This window comes from Odocoileus virginianus, chromosome 16, assembly GCF_023699985.2.
Source record: "Odocoileus virginianus isolate 20LAN1187 ecotype Illinois chromosome 16, Ovbor_1.2, whole genome shotgun sequence".
Lineage (NCBI taxonomy): Eukaryota > Metazoa > Chordata > Mammalia > Artiodactyla > Cervidae > Odocoileus > Odocoileus virginianus.
This window is the reverse complement of record NC_069689.1, coordinates 45,347,051-45,362,371: the sequence shown is the minus strand read 5'-3', so window position 1 is coordinate 45,362,371 and position 15,321 is coordinate 45,347,051. Positions and strand designations below refer to the sequence as shown.

The window sequence follows — 15,321 nt, the reverse complement described above, 5'->3', positions numbered from 1 at the left end:
CTGCCAGAGGCTCTGTGAGGACACCGCCCCTGCGCCCCACTCCCCATGGGTGCCGGGGAGCCCTGGGGCATCTCCGGTTCTAAAGACAGGTAGGTCCGGTCGGGGCGGGGTGGCGGCGGGAGGCCTAGACGGGCCCGCTGGAGCACGCGCCGCCGCACCCCTGGACTCAGCAGCTGTGTTCCATGGGATGGAAGGATTAAATAGCCATTAAAAAAAAATAGTAATCCAAATGCCTAGTGTCTGCAGTTAAAACTGCTGTTGTACCCAAGAATTAAAAAAATAGATATATGTGTCACAACTGAAACAAAGGCAAGGGAAGAGAAGCTGAGACTTGTCAACAATGGTGAGCATCAACACTGAACAGGATGTGCGATATATTCAACCTTTTTTTCTGACCTGAGTTTGTATCATGTCTTGCACTGTAACAGACTCAGACGCTGTGTGAGGGCGGGCTGGGGAGAGAGGGTCGGGGCAGGCACCCACCTTCTCTCCGCGCCCCCTCACCAGCCTCGTGCCCACAGAGCCTACGGGTTAGAACAGAACTAATGGGGCAAGGGGAGCAGGGAGGGCTATGTATTTATAAAAAGGCATCAAACAGTTCATGGCAAATTATGTTATATAAGTATCAATTACTGGGAAGAGAGGAAGAAAGTCACGCACTCTAGTACAAAGCATAAGAAGTTTCTTGGAGTGAGCAGAGAGGAAAGAGGGTAGACCTGAAGGTTTTCATAGATTAAATCCACAAAGATAAAGAACAAAAAAAATAGCAGCTTTTTTTTTTCTGTACAGACGTATAGATGAATATCTGAACCGTAAAAAAGTTATAAAAGTGACATTAAAGACGATGTGTATGCAAATGTTTCATGGTCTAACATAGAACTGTAAGACCCACGAAGAAGTCCTAGAAACAGAGAAAATGTCAACAAAGCTTAGAATGCTTGAATCCATTTACTGCTTTTCTTCGCACTGTTGTGGTGTTGGAATTGCTTTCCTTGCAAACCTGCATGAACAGCTGGGCTGAGTCCCTGGCAACCCCTTCCCATCTGTGTCCTTGGGGGCTGGGCGGGGGCAGGAGACGGGCACGTGGACGACCTTTACTCAGAGCCTGTTGTCCAGGCTCCCGACAGGGCCTGTTTCCTCCAGGATTCCTGGGGGGCTAGAAGGTGGGGGTGCAGAAAGGGGGGTGGGGAAGCCAGGCCGGCTCCTCCCCATCCTCACTGAGAGCGACTCTCATTCTGTCCAGTGCCCCCAAATAATAACCTCATCAGAAGCCAACGGACCTGTGTGAACGCGAGACTGGAACACCAGGGACGACCAAGGTGCAGGGCGTCAGCAGCGCGGCCCTTACTGAGTGACTAGCTCCCGGCTCGCCCAGGCCTCCGGAAAGGAGAGAACGGTGGGGGGGCGCTGAAGGGGAAGAATTGGGGTTTTGGCAGAATTTGGCAGCGTTAACAATGGTCACAACCTTGGGTGAACGATGGCCCTTTGTAAATTTCGTATGTCCCTAAAAATGTTAAAGACAGTTAAAAAAATCCCGTCTCAACGTGTTTTTTATAAAGACCTACGGTGACTGGCAGGTGTGTTCAGGGCAATGTGGGGCCGCAGACGGGCAGCCCTTGCTTCAATCCGATGCAGAGGGTGTCCCGCCTGGGCTTGCGGCAAATGTGTTTCCATCATGAAGCAGAAAGAGAGAGAAAGGTGTGGAGAAAGAGAGAAAGAGAGAGACAGGGAGAGAGAGGAGACTTGGTTCTCAAGTGTTGCTATTAAGTGTTGTCACTGAGGTTCTTAAAGGCCCGTGTCAGTTAAGGGTTTGTGTAGGGAAATAAAAAGCGGCTTGCATATTGAGAAAAGGAACATCCCAAATGTGTTTACTGCAGAGAAGCCGTCTCCTGTGGGCAGCCATGGCAGTTCTGAAGATCCACTGAGGTACAGGAAGCTGTGAATAGATTGTGAACACTCTCCCCACCCCCGCCGCCGCGCGCGCGCGTTACTGTATGCACGGCCAGGATCCGGGATCAGCAGGTCGAGGACTGGGGCAGGGGCAGCGCGCGCTCGTTCTTGCGGCCCCCGTTCATGTGCGCGTAGGGCTGCCTCTCGTCGAAGCTGGCCCGCAGGACCAGCACGCCCGGGCCCGGGCCGTTCTCGGCCTTGTGTCCTGAGTGTCTGTCGGGCAGCGGCAGGGAGGCCGAGGAGGCCGAGGGGTCCAGCGGCACGCTCTCCATGTTCTCGGGCTCCAGGTCCAGCTCCTCCGGCTCCGGCGGCTTGTTCTCCTCGCTGTAGTAGAAGGAGACCTCCCGGAAGCCCGCCTCCATCTCGTCCTTGACGCTGCTGATGATCTCCAGGAACGAAGGCCGCATCTTGGGGTTGTACTGCCAGCACATGCGCATCAGCTCAAACCTGCGGGGAGACGGCAGAGGTGGGCCCCGCCCGGAGGGCGCCGGGCCAGGAGCCCCGCCACACCGGGTGCGGCGAGCACACGCAGGCCGTGTCAGGCCCCCAGCTTGTCTCTCTCCGACACGGGAGAGTCTCTACTCTGTCTCTCTCTGACAGAGGTGAGTCTCTACTCTGTCTCTCTCTCTGACACGGGAGAGTCTCTACTCTTGTCTCTCTCTCTGACAGAGGTGAGTCTCTACTCTGTCTCTCTCTCTGACACGGGAGAGTCTCTACTCTTGTCTCTCTCTGACACAGGTAGCCTTCAGCTTCTCCTGACTTAGGTCCACCCCTGCAGTCACTTCATCCACACACAGGACTCAACCCTAACTCTCGCATCCTGAGAGGGACAAATACAGGTCCCACACAGAATCTGTTATTACAAGCCAAAGCGTCAGTCACTCAGTCGCGTCCTACTCTTTGCGACCCCATGGACTGTAGCCCGCCAGGCTCCTCCGTCCATGGGATTCTCCAGGCAAAAACACTGGAGTGGGTTTGCCATTTCCTCCTCTGGGGGATCTTCCCCAGGGATGGAACCCAGGGCCTTCCACATTGCAGGCGGATTCTTTGTACGTGTTTGAACCACCCATAAAAGCCTCTTACTACACATATTTACATAAAATGCAAACCAGCCTTCTATCCGAAGCATCTCCTGCAGCCACTAGGTAAACATTATTTCCAGAATGAGAACACTGAGGAGGCTGACCAGCGACCAGTTTTCCCCACGGCGCTCGCCTTCAGTTCTACACGCTGCTTCCAAGCTTCCTCCTGGGCGCAGGGGGCCACTGGCAGAGAACCGAGGACAGGCAGTGCCAGGCAGTGTGGCTGCAAGACAGAAGGGGTGCACAGCCCCCTTCCAGTGCCGGGGCTCAGGCTGCACACTGCATGCCCCAAGGTGGCAGAGCCAGCCTGGGAGACAGGCTGCCCTGAACCCAGCGAGAGCCTGGGCCAGGGTCCCTGCTCAGGCCCAGGGCAGGCAAAGAGGGCACTGGGAAACCTCCGCCTCACATGGCCATAGGGACCGGCCCAGCATCAGGCCAGAGCCCCCATAACAGGCGGCTGCAAGGGGAAAAAGCCAACACAGGTTCTGACAACAGTTCAGCACTGCTGCAGGAGGAGGGGCACCCCTCATTCACTGGGCACGCAGAGGGCTCCAGCTACGCAGACCTCCGGGCATGCGGGAGGTGGCCGAACCAAGGTCCAGGCTGCCAGGAGTGTGGAGGCGGCTCTGAGGAGACAGCGGCCTCTTCTCATGGAGACCAGAGTGCCTTCCCTTCCACTTCTGTTTTCTCGCCAGAAACTGTTTTATGTTTTGTTTAAAAACTTCTGGCTAATGAGATACTTTTCAATAAAAATGGCCCAATGGAACGCCCCACATCTAGGAAGCTCAAAGTGCCCCAAACTGGCTTCCAGCCTCAGGCTGATACTTGACAAACCTGAGTCTGGTCCCAGAAACCATTTCAAAGAGAGAAAGCTCAAGGGGACAGGAAGGTCAACCCATCAGGTCGACCCGCCAGGCACCCTGAAAGACCTGGGGAGAAGGGTGTCATGTCAAGTCGGAGAGGAGAGGATGTGACCTTGAGTGAGGGTGGGAACAGAAGAGAGGCCGGCTGCCTGCTTTTGTAAATCAAGTTTTACTGCAGCGGAAACACCCGTTTGTTGACACATGGTCTGCGGCTGCTTTCAAACCAGTAGTTGTACGAGCTGAATAGTTGAGATGGTTTGGCCTGTGAGCCCTACCGTGTGGCCCTTGGCAGAAAAAGCTTGCCACCTCTGTTCTAGCGGAGAAAGAGTTAGACAAAACATGAAGACTATCTTTTCCCCTCCCAACGAAACCACCTACACGAGGTCAGGACGCTAACCCCACGGTAGTCGACCAGTGCTCTCAGGAGTTTTGTGGGTGTATACGGTATTACTCTGCATGGGTCTGGGAAGGTGTGTATCATGATAAAGCCCCATTTTATAGGCCCTCAAATGAGGGAGGGTGTGGCAGGAATGGAAGTCTCACAAATGACCTGCTTGCACTCTGACCACCACCACCAACCTCAGAGAGAGAAACCCGCTCTCAGCCTCAACAAGAGACCACAGTCTTGCCCCGTCTCCCTCTCTTGGCCATCCACGGACAGTCACAGGTGTTGTGGGGGCTTTGTAGATAAACTGGTGACTTGTTCTTGGGTCAGATGGCAAACGAACCCCCTTCCATATCCTCACCTCCATCATTTCTTCTGAAAAAGACCAACGCCCCCCCAATAAAAAATAAAAATAAAAATAAAGAGCCATAAATACACGACGTGACACGCCTCTCCATGGCTCAGCTGCAATTTCCTCTCTAGCCAAGGGGCTTATCCCTGAATAGAAGTGCAGCCAGGGCCAAGGACACGTGATGTGTCCCGGCTCCGGGCGCCTCGGCCTGGGGCTGGGGAGTGCCCTCCGCAGGGGAGGAGGCCTGTGAGCGACATTGGCAGACACAAGCCACGTGACAGCGTCTGAACCTCTCCAGAGGCACGGCCCCACAGTGCTGCCCATAAAAGGCAGTGTTTCTTCCCTCAGCGACATTCAAGACCTTGTTTACACTATCTCCACAAGAAAACTTTCCAGTAGACTCTAGAACGATTTATGAGCTGATAAAACTCCTCTTTAAAAAAAGCAGATTTTTTTTTAACAACTGGTCAGCTCTGGGGAGCAGGAGCCGTCTTGCAATGAATGCCCGCACGGGAGGCGCACGTGTGCGTGGCCGTCACCCGGGCAGGGGCGGGGCAGATGGAGCCGCCACCTCTGCGTGCCCGCGGAGGCCGCTGGCTGTCTCCACCCCACCCTCGGCCCGGCTGTGTGGGCAGGCTGCGGTCACCTGCCAAGAGCGGCCTCATCGTCCCCGTGAGGACAAAGAGACGGTGCTGCAGAGAGGACCTGCAGGCCTCCCGGCGGCCCTGAACACTCAGGCTCCTGCCCCGCTCCTCGGCCGGCAGGGCAGCGGGCCGGGGCCAGCTTGAGCGCTCAGCCCACGTGCCTCTGTCTCAGGCCAGCGATTGCAGGCAGGGCCCAGCCCCTGGGGAAGCGGCCGCAGGCTCTCCAGGCAGGAGTGCCATCCCAGCCTGTCTGCGTCCCACTCAAGTGCTCGGTTCCCAGAAGACTGGCCCGGGATCTCCAACAGTCAGCGACAAGGAAAAACCATGCTTGAAAACTGCAAGACAATCAGAGTCTACCAAGTTTGCTTCAGACTCATCCGTGAGTTGACGACTCTGGACTGAGAAGCTCCAAGTCCTCTTGAATGGCGCACCCTGAAGGCCTCCCTGGCCGAGGTCCAGCTGCACGATCTGGGGGGCCGTCGGCAGAGAGCATGGTCCCTGCTCGGCGCCCAGCTCTGCTCTGCCCACGCCCCGGCCTCTCAGTCAGTGGACCGGCTAGGAGGGGGACCGCGGCCCGCAGCCCCAGCTCCAGGCCAGAGCAGCCAGCACGTGCTCGGAGGGGCTCCAGGACACTGGCAGCGTGAGTGTGGAGGCCTGAGTGCGACACAAGGTCAAGGAACCGCAGGCCAATCGGTCTCCACCCCGTGCTAAGCGATACACACTGCATCTCAGGGCTGAACCCTGTGGGCCCGGCTGCACTACGGCCCGGTCCACGACAGCATTCTTCTGAAGCCGGGCGCCCGTGCTCTGAAGGGCATCAGGACTGCTGGCTGCTCAGAACTGCCAGCAACTCCTTGGCACCACTGAGCAAAGATGCTGGGCTGAGGTCCCCCAGCAGCCCCTGCACACCCGCCCCATTACCCTGTGGGTGCCATCCACACCTCCAGAACCACGAAACCGAAGTACATAAGCTCTGTTCCACGTGGGGCCCAGCACGGCTTTCAGGCAGCTCCCAGGGGCTCAGTGACTTTCCTCTCTCATGGGAAAACAAGAGTCATTCTTTCAATTTTGTAATAAAAGAACCCCATCTCCCAGAACATGTCTTCCTCACCTAAACTCATCAATAAATTCAAAAGGACAACACAGATACTCTCTATGAAACCAACTTGCCTCCTCTTGCTTTCTTAGAAGGGAAAAAGTTTGCCAAGAGGGTTCTGGCTGGCAGGGCAGAAAGGCGTCCTGAATTATACATTTAATATCCCAGAGTGACCGCGCCACGTACGTTTCCTTGTCACTCCAGGCTGGGAACAGGAAGTGCACTGCCTTTCCCAGGGCAGGGGTGCTGCTTCCCAGGCATATTAAATTATGATAACGCTCCCGTCACCTGGAGGCAGATCAGCTTCAGGCGGCCCACAAGTTTCTCAGAAACAATGATGACTCAAGTCAAAGAGAGAGAAAGCTCAGGGACAGTGCCTCACCTGCCACCACCCCCAAACCACACAAACAAAGCTCACACCTGCGTTCCCGGACTGCCGCTACGCTTGCTAACACACCACCACTGCCAGGGTTAGGTTCTCTTCTGGCACCAGACACGCTCATGCAAATTCAGCGGGCATCATTCCTCAAAGTCCATTACTTATGCTTTGGTTCTGAAGGAAGATCGTTCTTCTCATGGGCTGCCAACAGTACCGCGGCTACACTGCTCAAGGTGGAGGCCAGTCACCGGTCGGGCATGGTGGCTGACCGCCAAGACCCTCACGTCCCGGTGTCCACGCCTCACGGAATCTGCTGTCACGTCAGACCGAGCCCACAGGAAGTGCTGGACACCGAGGAGCATGACTGCCAGGCCACGAAGAACACCGAGCGTGGTTTCTGCTCTGCCATGGGAGTGACTGCCCTCAGGCACGGTGGGCGAGCTCCGGGCCCACGGGCCACATCTGGCCTGCTCTCTGAATCTGCGAGGCCTGGGAGCTAAAGATGGCTTTTATATCTGTATCAATAAATGGTTGGGAAAAAAAATCAAAGAAGAATAATATTTTGCGACAAAACGAAAGCCATGTGAAATTCAAATAAAGGATCGAGACATGAAGCTTTCCTGGACCATCAGCACGCCTGCTCCTGTAAATAGCCAGGTGACCAGCTGCAGTTGAGATCACAGGGGCCACAAAGCTGAAAATATTTACTATCTGCCACTTACTATATGTCCTTCTGGAGAAAAGGCCTGCCGAGCCCTGCCCTAGGAGAAGCCAGCCGCACAGCAGGAGGACCCTGAAGCAGCATCACAGAGGAACTGAGGCCTCGCGTGGCACCCAGCGGGGGGTGCTCTGCTCTGGACATGGATCCCAGCGCCACTCAAGCCTTCAGATGAGCGTGACCCTGCCAGACTGTGACCTCAGGAGAGCTAAGCTGCTCCTGGTTCCCTAACCTCCAGAAACACTGAGAGATAATAAATGCTTACTGTCATCTTAAACTGTTAGGTTTCAGATAACGTTATGCTGCAACTAAAAAAAGAATTAAAAAAATACAGAGGAGAAGAGGGAGAGTTTCCACGAGGGGGCAAGAGAATGCACCGAGCAGCTGTCTGAGTTCTCTGCCAGCTTTGGGTCCCGAAGTCTGAAGACGCTGTACCAGGCAGTCTGCTGGTGAGGGACCCAGGACGCCTGGTGCCCCCTGACGCATGGCCTCCTGAGAAGGGGAGCTTCCTGTCATGGTGGGTGTATTCTGTGCCCCACGTCCAGGACATGTGCTGGTTCCCTAGGCCGGGCCCACGCTCAGATGATCAATGGGCACCGCACCTCCACACACATACACAAACACTGAGGCAAAGATGCTGCCTTTCCTGTGGCATTCTCTGGCCTCTTTCCTAACTCCATGGAAGCTGTCCTAGAGACATAACAGGCTTCGGCTGAGCAAATGCTCAGAGGCAGCAGCTAAGGAGTAGGATGCCCAGCTAATGTTCTCTCGAAGCAGCAGCACAGTCAGAGCCAGGAAAACAGGTCCTACCCCCTCCCACCCCTATCCCACCACCCCTCCCACACTCTACCTGGAGCTGAGGGATCCAGTCTTGGAAGCTACACTAAACACGCTTTAGAGGAAAAACCAAAACCGTGATTTATTGCCAAGACAAGAGTTTCTGCTTCCCAGGATGCAGCCGTCAGACTCTAAGATGGTCCCCAAGATCCCCACCCCTGGTGCAAACACCCCATATGATCCCCTCACCTGCGTGGGAGGGACTTGTGAACATGATGGGATCTCTCTCCTTCATTGAGGCTTCTAATAACTGACTCTATGTTAATCAAAAGGGAGATTACCCAGCATGGATGTGACTTAATTAGGTAAAAAAAAGAAAAATGCCAATAGCAGCAGAGGAAGTCCTCTTGCTGGTCTTGAAGAAGCAAGCTGCTTCACTGAGAAGCTCGTGGCGGGGAGTGGTGGCAAGGACCGGGAGCTGGGAGCCAGCAGACCCGGGGACCTCAGTCCTACAGCCACAAGGAGCCGACTCCTGACAGCAGCCCAAAGGGGCCTGGGAGCCCTAGATGGTCACAGCCGGGCTGACATCTTGATCTCAACCTTGTCACATGGAGCAGAGGACCCAACGTCCCCATTTCCTGATCCATGGAAACCTTGAGAGACCAAGTGAACCGAGCCTTCCCGACCACTGGGCTGATCTCCCTGGTCACCACTTGGCATGGCCCTGACTCACATCTGCATCATCCGGCCACGGGTGGCCCTCCCCCGAGCCAGGGCTCACTCGAGGCTGGTGCCAGGGGGCTGGAGGCGGGGAGACAGCAGATCTGGAGGGGGCGGGGGGGGGGGGGGCTTCCACATGGACAGAGAGACAGACCAACTTCTCTAGGGTCTTTTCCAAGGTAAGGCCAAACCTGTCCTGAAAAGCGCTTCTGGAAAATTCTTGGATTGGTCTTGAGGTATTAGTGGTAGCCTACCTCCCACATATTGGGATCCAGAAACTCGTGAGCCCTGCCTCAAGGTGCATGTCGAAAGCAAGCCCAGCGCTCCTCACCCGTGGCTGTCTGCACCTGACGCCCCAACTGCAGCACACCTGCACGCCCTCACACCTTCAGCAGCGCTGACCACCACGGACGGAGGGGCTAGGAACACCGAGCAGGGAGGCCCATGAGGCTGCTGGGCCGTTTCCCCAGACAGAGGGGCTAGGAACACCCCTGCCCTAGGAACACCGAGCAGGGAGGCCCATGAGGCTGCTGGGCCGTTTCCCCAGACAGAGGGGCTAAGAATACCGAGTAGGGAGGCCCATGAGGCTGCTGGGCCGTTTCCCCAGACAGAGGGGCTAAGAACACCGAGCAGGGAGGCCCATGAGGCTGCTGAGCCGTTTCCCCAGACAGAGGGGCTAGGAACACCCCTGCCCTAGGAACACCGAGCAGGGAGGCCCATGAGGCTGCTGGACCGTTTCCCATTCCCGACGAATCTCAGGACAGAAAACTGTGTGCCAGGAGGCCCCCTCAACTGCCTTCCGGTCCACACGGCTGCTGGAGGAGAAGCCCACCCCTAACACTTCTTACGACTTTTGTAAACACCTAACAGAAGAAACCTGAGGGGGACGCAGGTGGTGGCAGCGTCCTGGAGCGGCCTGCAGCAGGTCTGAGGTCACCCCTGGAAGCCTGGAGGAGCCCTGCCAATGGCTGGGGAGCAGCCCAGGACTGTGGTTTCAGAGTAATCAAGTGTCAGGTTGCTGCTTTTTTTTTTTTTTAAAACAACCCTGCCTGGAGAAGATTGGCAGGGATCGCTTTGGTCAAGTATTTCACAAAGATGTTTGGCCTGAGAAACTGCAATGCAAAAATCTTCCTAGGATTAAGGAAGACGAGGTGGGATTAAGGCACCAGCCCAAATGCCCAGGTTCTTCCGTTAAGATAAACCCTCATCTCAACTGCTCTGGCCAGTCCAGCACGGCCAGGCCGCAGGGACCCGGCACATACGTACAGCATGTCAGGACAGTTGTCCGGCTTGTCCAGAAGGCCACCCTCCATGACGAAGCGAAGGACCTGCTCGTTGGACAGGCCCTGGTACGGCTGCTCGGCCAGCGTGGCGATCTCCCAGAGGACAACCCCAAAGGACCTGCCAGGAGAGAAGAAACGTGAGGTGCTCGGAAAGGGAGGATGGGGCCGGGAGCCCCCTCCCTTCCGGCAACTGAGTGCACGTCAGGCACGAGCCAGGCGTGGGCTAAGTGTGGAACAGCTGCCTCGTGTGTGGTAGCCCCAGGGGCAGGCTCTGCCAGCTGAGAGGACAGCATGTTCAGGGCCCGCGAGCGCCTGACCTCTGATGGGAGCCCCGGGTGAACGTCCTTTATCCCACCGATAATCAAATGCTGGTCCCCAGGCCTGGCTAGGACAGTGACTCAGTGGCCTCAAATGCCGTCTGGGACGAGCAAGCTGTTCAACAAACTTCCCGTTCTGGAAACTTCAACCTACGTGGCTCTCAATGCTGCCTGCGGGTCAGGCTCCCCTGGTGAGTTCTTAACACATACCCGTGCCCCGGGCCCTCGACTGACCTCACTGATCTGGGCTAGGAGCCTTGGCTTTGGGATGTTGAAAAGCTCAGTGGGGATCTTACAGGTCCAGGGAGGCCTGGGGAGGCGGGGTTCAGCCTCACAGGTGGGGACAGCGGTGGGCAGAACTGGCTGGGGCAGGGCTCCCATACCAGGAAGGATCCTTCGGCCCAGAGTTGAGCCAAGGGGGGAGTGGGTAGCCGAGGAACCAAGTCAGCAAGGGGAGCAGGTTCAAGTGCAATCTGCCTTGAATGTGCTTCTGCTGGTCGATTTAGAAGATCCTACTACTTGGAGAAGGAAATGGCAACCCACTGCAGTATTTTTGCCTGGGAAACCCCATGAACAGAGGAGCCTGGCAAGGTACAGTTCATAGGGTCACAAAGAATTGGACACAACTGTTTTCCAGTACTCCTGGAAAACAAACTAATACAGATATACACATACCCAGGGACTTCAGACCGAGGACGTTCAAAAGGGCAGTGCTGTAAACTGCAGAACAGAAGTGCCTTCCCAGCACACATCACTATCCTTCACAAATTCTCCATGGTCTATTTGCCTTTCTATTCAGCTCATTTCCACAGATTAAAGCTGGCCACTCAGCAGTGAAGAGCAAGCCTGAGGGGCTTCCGACTGGACCTTTGCAGGCCAGGGGTGTGGGCAAAGTCGCACCAAAAATTCTGGGGCATCCCTTCCCGCCCAGAGCTCAAACTGGTGCTGAGAGCAGGTGTCAGACATTCAGAATTTTAGTCCTCAGAGGATCGACCCACCCAAAGTCCTTCTGAACCTCAGTGACCAAGAAATAGTCTTGACATTGCACGAGGCGTCTAGCAAAGCCCAAGGCCTGAGCATGGTGCTCACAGGCCCGGCTGAGGGTGTGGGCCCCCCGTCAGTGTGGGCTGAGGGGTCTCGCAGACAGAACCAGCCTGGTCACCGCCTCAGAGGCTGCGGCGCCCAACTGACCGCAAGCCTGGACTGAAGAATCACCTGCAGATGCCCCTCCCCGAGGCCCATGGCTCCTCCTGCCCTGAGCGCTCCTCGGCGGCTGCCAGGCAGCCAGCGCCTGCTGGGTGGCGCCGCCCTGAGCCCCCAGTGCCTGCTGCCCCCTCCGAGCTCCGGGTCTCACCTGTCTTGTCACCCTGTTCTTCCCATCTGACAGCGCCCTGAGCTCGTCCTTCCTGCGCCTCTCAGAGCACCACCACAGCTTGTTTACGCAGGCTCAGACTCGCCCAAAGGTCTGGTTCCCTCCTTCCAGATCCCCAGCATGGCCTCAGTGCCGATGGCCCCCTCGCCTGGCCTGCAGGACACCTCCTTTTTGGCACCGACATCGTACGTGATGGAGCTTTACACTCTAGGTATCACGAACTTCTTTAAACATGGCTCTAGGTCCCTCTCCTGCTCAGCACCCTTGAAAGTCCTTATCGAGCCTGAAGAACTCGCCCTGACCCCCTCACATAGCAGCCAGGGTCTCACTCGCTCTCTTTTCTGCTGACTCCCCTGAGGAAGTCCCACCGTCCCCCACATGCACTCAGCGGCTTCCTACCACTGCGGCTCCCCCCAGCGTCCTCACTGCTCCACAGGGGACAGTCCATAGTGCAGGGGGCCCACAACTCCAGCTCTTCTGGGAAGGGGGTCCAGACCTCAGCCTGTCAGGGTCACTTCCTGTTCTCCACAAGACTTCGTTCACCAGGGACTGGGACCGGGTCTCCAGCATCCTGCTCTTGCATGCACTGGGTGCCGTGCCTGGGCCATGTCAGGGCACACCCATGGAGGAACACAGCAGGTAACACAGTCGGCTCTCCCCACAGGCTTTCCCCGGAGCAACTCTGGTTTGATGTCAGTGTCACCTGTCAGTGAGGGCCACACAGTGCTGGAGTCTGGGTGTCCTGCACAGGACATGACTAGCTGAGTTCGGTCATATTTCTGTCCCAAGTTATGGAGGCTAACATATCTCTCTCCATCACCAATATGCCTTCCTGTCGTCACCAGCTGTCACAGGGGCCATTTAAAGATCTGTCGAGGTTCCTCAGTTCAGTCGCTCAGTCGTGTCTGACTCTTTGCGACCCCATGAATCGCAGAACTCCAGGCCTCCCTATCCATCACCAACTCCCAGTGGTGATATCCACTCATATGGAGCCACTCATGTCCATTGAGTCGGTGATGCCATTCAGCCATCTCATCCTCTGTTGTCCCCTTCTCCTCCTGCCCCCAATCCCTCCCAGCATCAGGGTCTTTTGCAGTGAGTCAACTCTTCACATGAGGTGGCCTAAGTATTGGAGTTTCAGCTTCAGCATCAGTCCTTCCAATGAACACCCAGGACTGATCTCCTATAGGATGGACTGGTTGGATCTCCTTGCAGTCCAAGGGACTCGCAAGAGTCTTCTCCAACACCACAGTTCAAAAGCATCAATTTTTCAGTGCTCAGCTTTCTTCACAGTCCAACTCTCACATCCATACATGATCACTGGAAAAACCATAGCCTTGACTAGATGGACCTTTGTTGGCAAAGTAATCTCTCTGCTTTTTAATATGCTGTCTAGGTTGCTCATAACTTTCCTTCCAAGGAGTAAGCATCTTTTAATTTCATGGCTGCAATCACCACCTGCAGTGATTTTGGAGCCCAAAAATACAAAGTCTGACACTGTTTCCACTGTTTCCCCAGCTACCTGCCATGAAGTGATGGGCCCCGATGCCATGATCTTAGTTTTCTGAATGTTGAGGTTCCTCAGACATCCCCAAATAGATCTTACTTCACAGATGAGCAGCTGAAGTCCACAGATGTGCCATGATTTGACCAAAGCCACACAGCCAGAGACACTAAGGAATATGTGATACCTGCAGGTTCTCAGGAGCAGGTCATTTACAGTGTGACTTGACATCAATGCCTCATATGAAACCCAGTCTCGAATTTTGTGCATTTAATCCTTAAACATTAGGCAAATGTACTTGTGTGAAGTCTTTCGTAATTATGAGCATCAGGGTGTTTTCCCCAAGGAAGGGACAACCCGGTGTGAGTCTCACATCAATTCCAGTGCAGGTTAAGGTCAGCACGCCTCACACCAGGACAGGAATGGTCAAGCTCCCACTCACCAGCAAATGGAAGCCTACACACTCCCTGCTGATGTGACTTTGCCACTGAAGAACCAACAACTCTAGGAGGGAGCAGAAGACTCTGGATGCTTGTCGCCATCTGGAAAGCTTCTCAGGAAGTCAGGAGATGCAGACTGTTATAGGCGATTCAGTTGCTCAGGAAGGAGACACGCCTTCAAGCTGGGGGTTCCACGCCCAAGTCCTGGGCTTGGTCTCTCCCTGCCTAGAGGCACACCTGTGTCTTCTCACCCAAAGGAGCCACTCCTGTGGGACACACCGCTAGCTACAAGGGAGCTACAGGAGGAACAAGCGCAGTGCCCAAGGCCTGGGGATGATGCCTCCGAGGATAGCAGGGAAACACAGAGACATTTCAAGCAGAGAAAAGAGACCACTTCCTTGTGACTCCAGGCCTGTCTTATCAAAACCAGAGCAGGCTGTGAACTGGAGAGAAGGGCCAACGGGGTATCAACAAGAGGCCAACTTAAGCACAGCATGAGTAACACCTGCCAACCCAAGCATGTCTTAAGGATCAGGGCAGTCTGTCTTGTGGGAGAGGAAGTAGCAGTACCAGGAAAATATGTGAGCAGAAGCTCAACAACCAGCTGTCAGGGGTGCTGTAGATGGGGCTCGGGGACCAGTCCTGACCTCAGAACACCTTCTTATCCTAAAATTCTGAGGTATCTCCTTCAAAGTCAAATACACTTCTTTGCATTTCTTTCTAGACTTTAACTCTGTAGGAGTGTCCTGTGCCATTGAATACACTCAGAAATGATTTTCATTCCTTCAAGAGGGAGCACTTTAGATTCTGGGCCACTGAAAAGCCCTCTATATTCTCCATCGTCCTGGCCTACCCACCTTACCAGTGTTATCCTCAAGGACTATTAAAAAAAAATGCTAAAGCACTGTCAAGGCCTGAACAGTGAATGGAATGAAGGTGAAATCCCTACTCTTGTTTGTATATATATATTTTTTCTCCTGGTTCATAATATCTGTCTCATCAAATGGGAGAAAAATGGCAATGAACACGCTTTGCTGTAGCTTGTCACAATCACTGCTAACCAGAATTTGGTAAACTTAGCCTCTGGGATATCAACAACTCTAGTTTTATCTTTCTGCCCTGCCCCTGTTTTCCTTGGCTCCCGTGGTTTTCTATTTTATTGTCCTGTAAGCTGACCTCAAAGTTGTTGGAAGCAGGGATCCCAGAATAAACAGACGCAGCATGGACCCAGGCCTGCCCCTCCCCGTCATCTCTGTATCTAAAAATGGCGTTGAGCACTTTGATTTGATCATGAAGAGAGAAGCATCTTGAACGGACTGATTGCAAAACAGATCTCATACTTGAGCTCAAGAAGCAATCATGCTTTGCTGGGTCATATTCTGATGCTATTTCCAATTTGCACCTGTCTTCAAAACAGGATCCAAGGTCCTTGAACTGTG

At 54.8% G+C, this 15,321-nt stretch overlaps 1 protein-coding gene across 1 annotated transcript in view; it reads right to left on the bottom strand.

Annotated features, from left to right (window-relative positions):
- Nucleotides 1–598: 598 nt before the first annotated feature.
- IGF1R (insulin like growth factor 1 receptor) overlaps nt 599–15,321 on the bottom strand; it is a 293,719-nt gene continuing 278,996 nt past the window's right edge. The window contains exons 20-21 of the mRNA XM_020910910.2: nt 10,233–10,367; nt 599–2,397 (exon numbers count right to left, since the gene is read on the bottom strand). Of these exons, the coding sequence (XP_020766569.1) occupies nt 2,016–2,397; nt 10,233–10,367 (517 nt within the window). The 3' untranslated portion in view covers nt 599–2,015. The remainder of the gene's footprint in view (nt 2,398–10,232; nt 10,368–15,321) is intronic.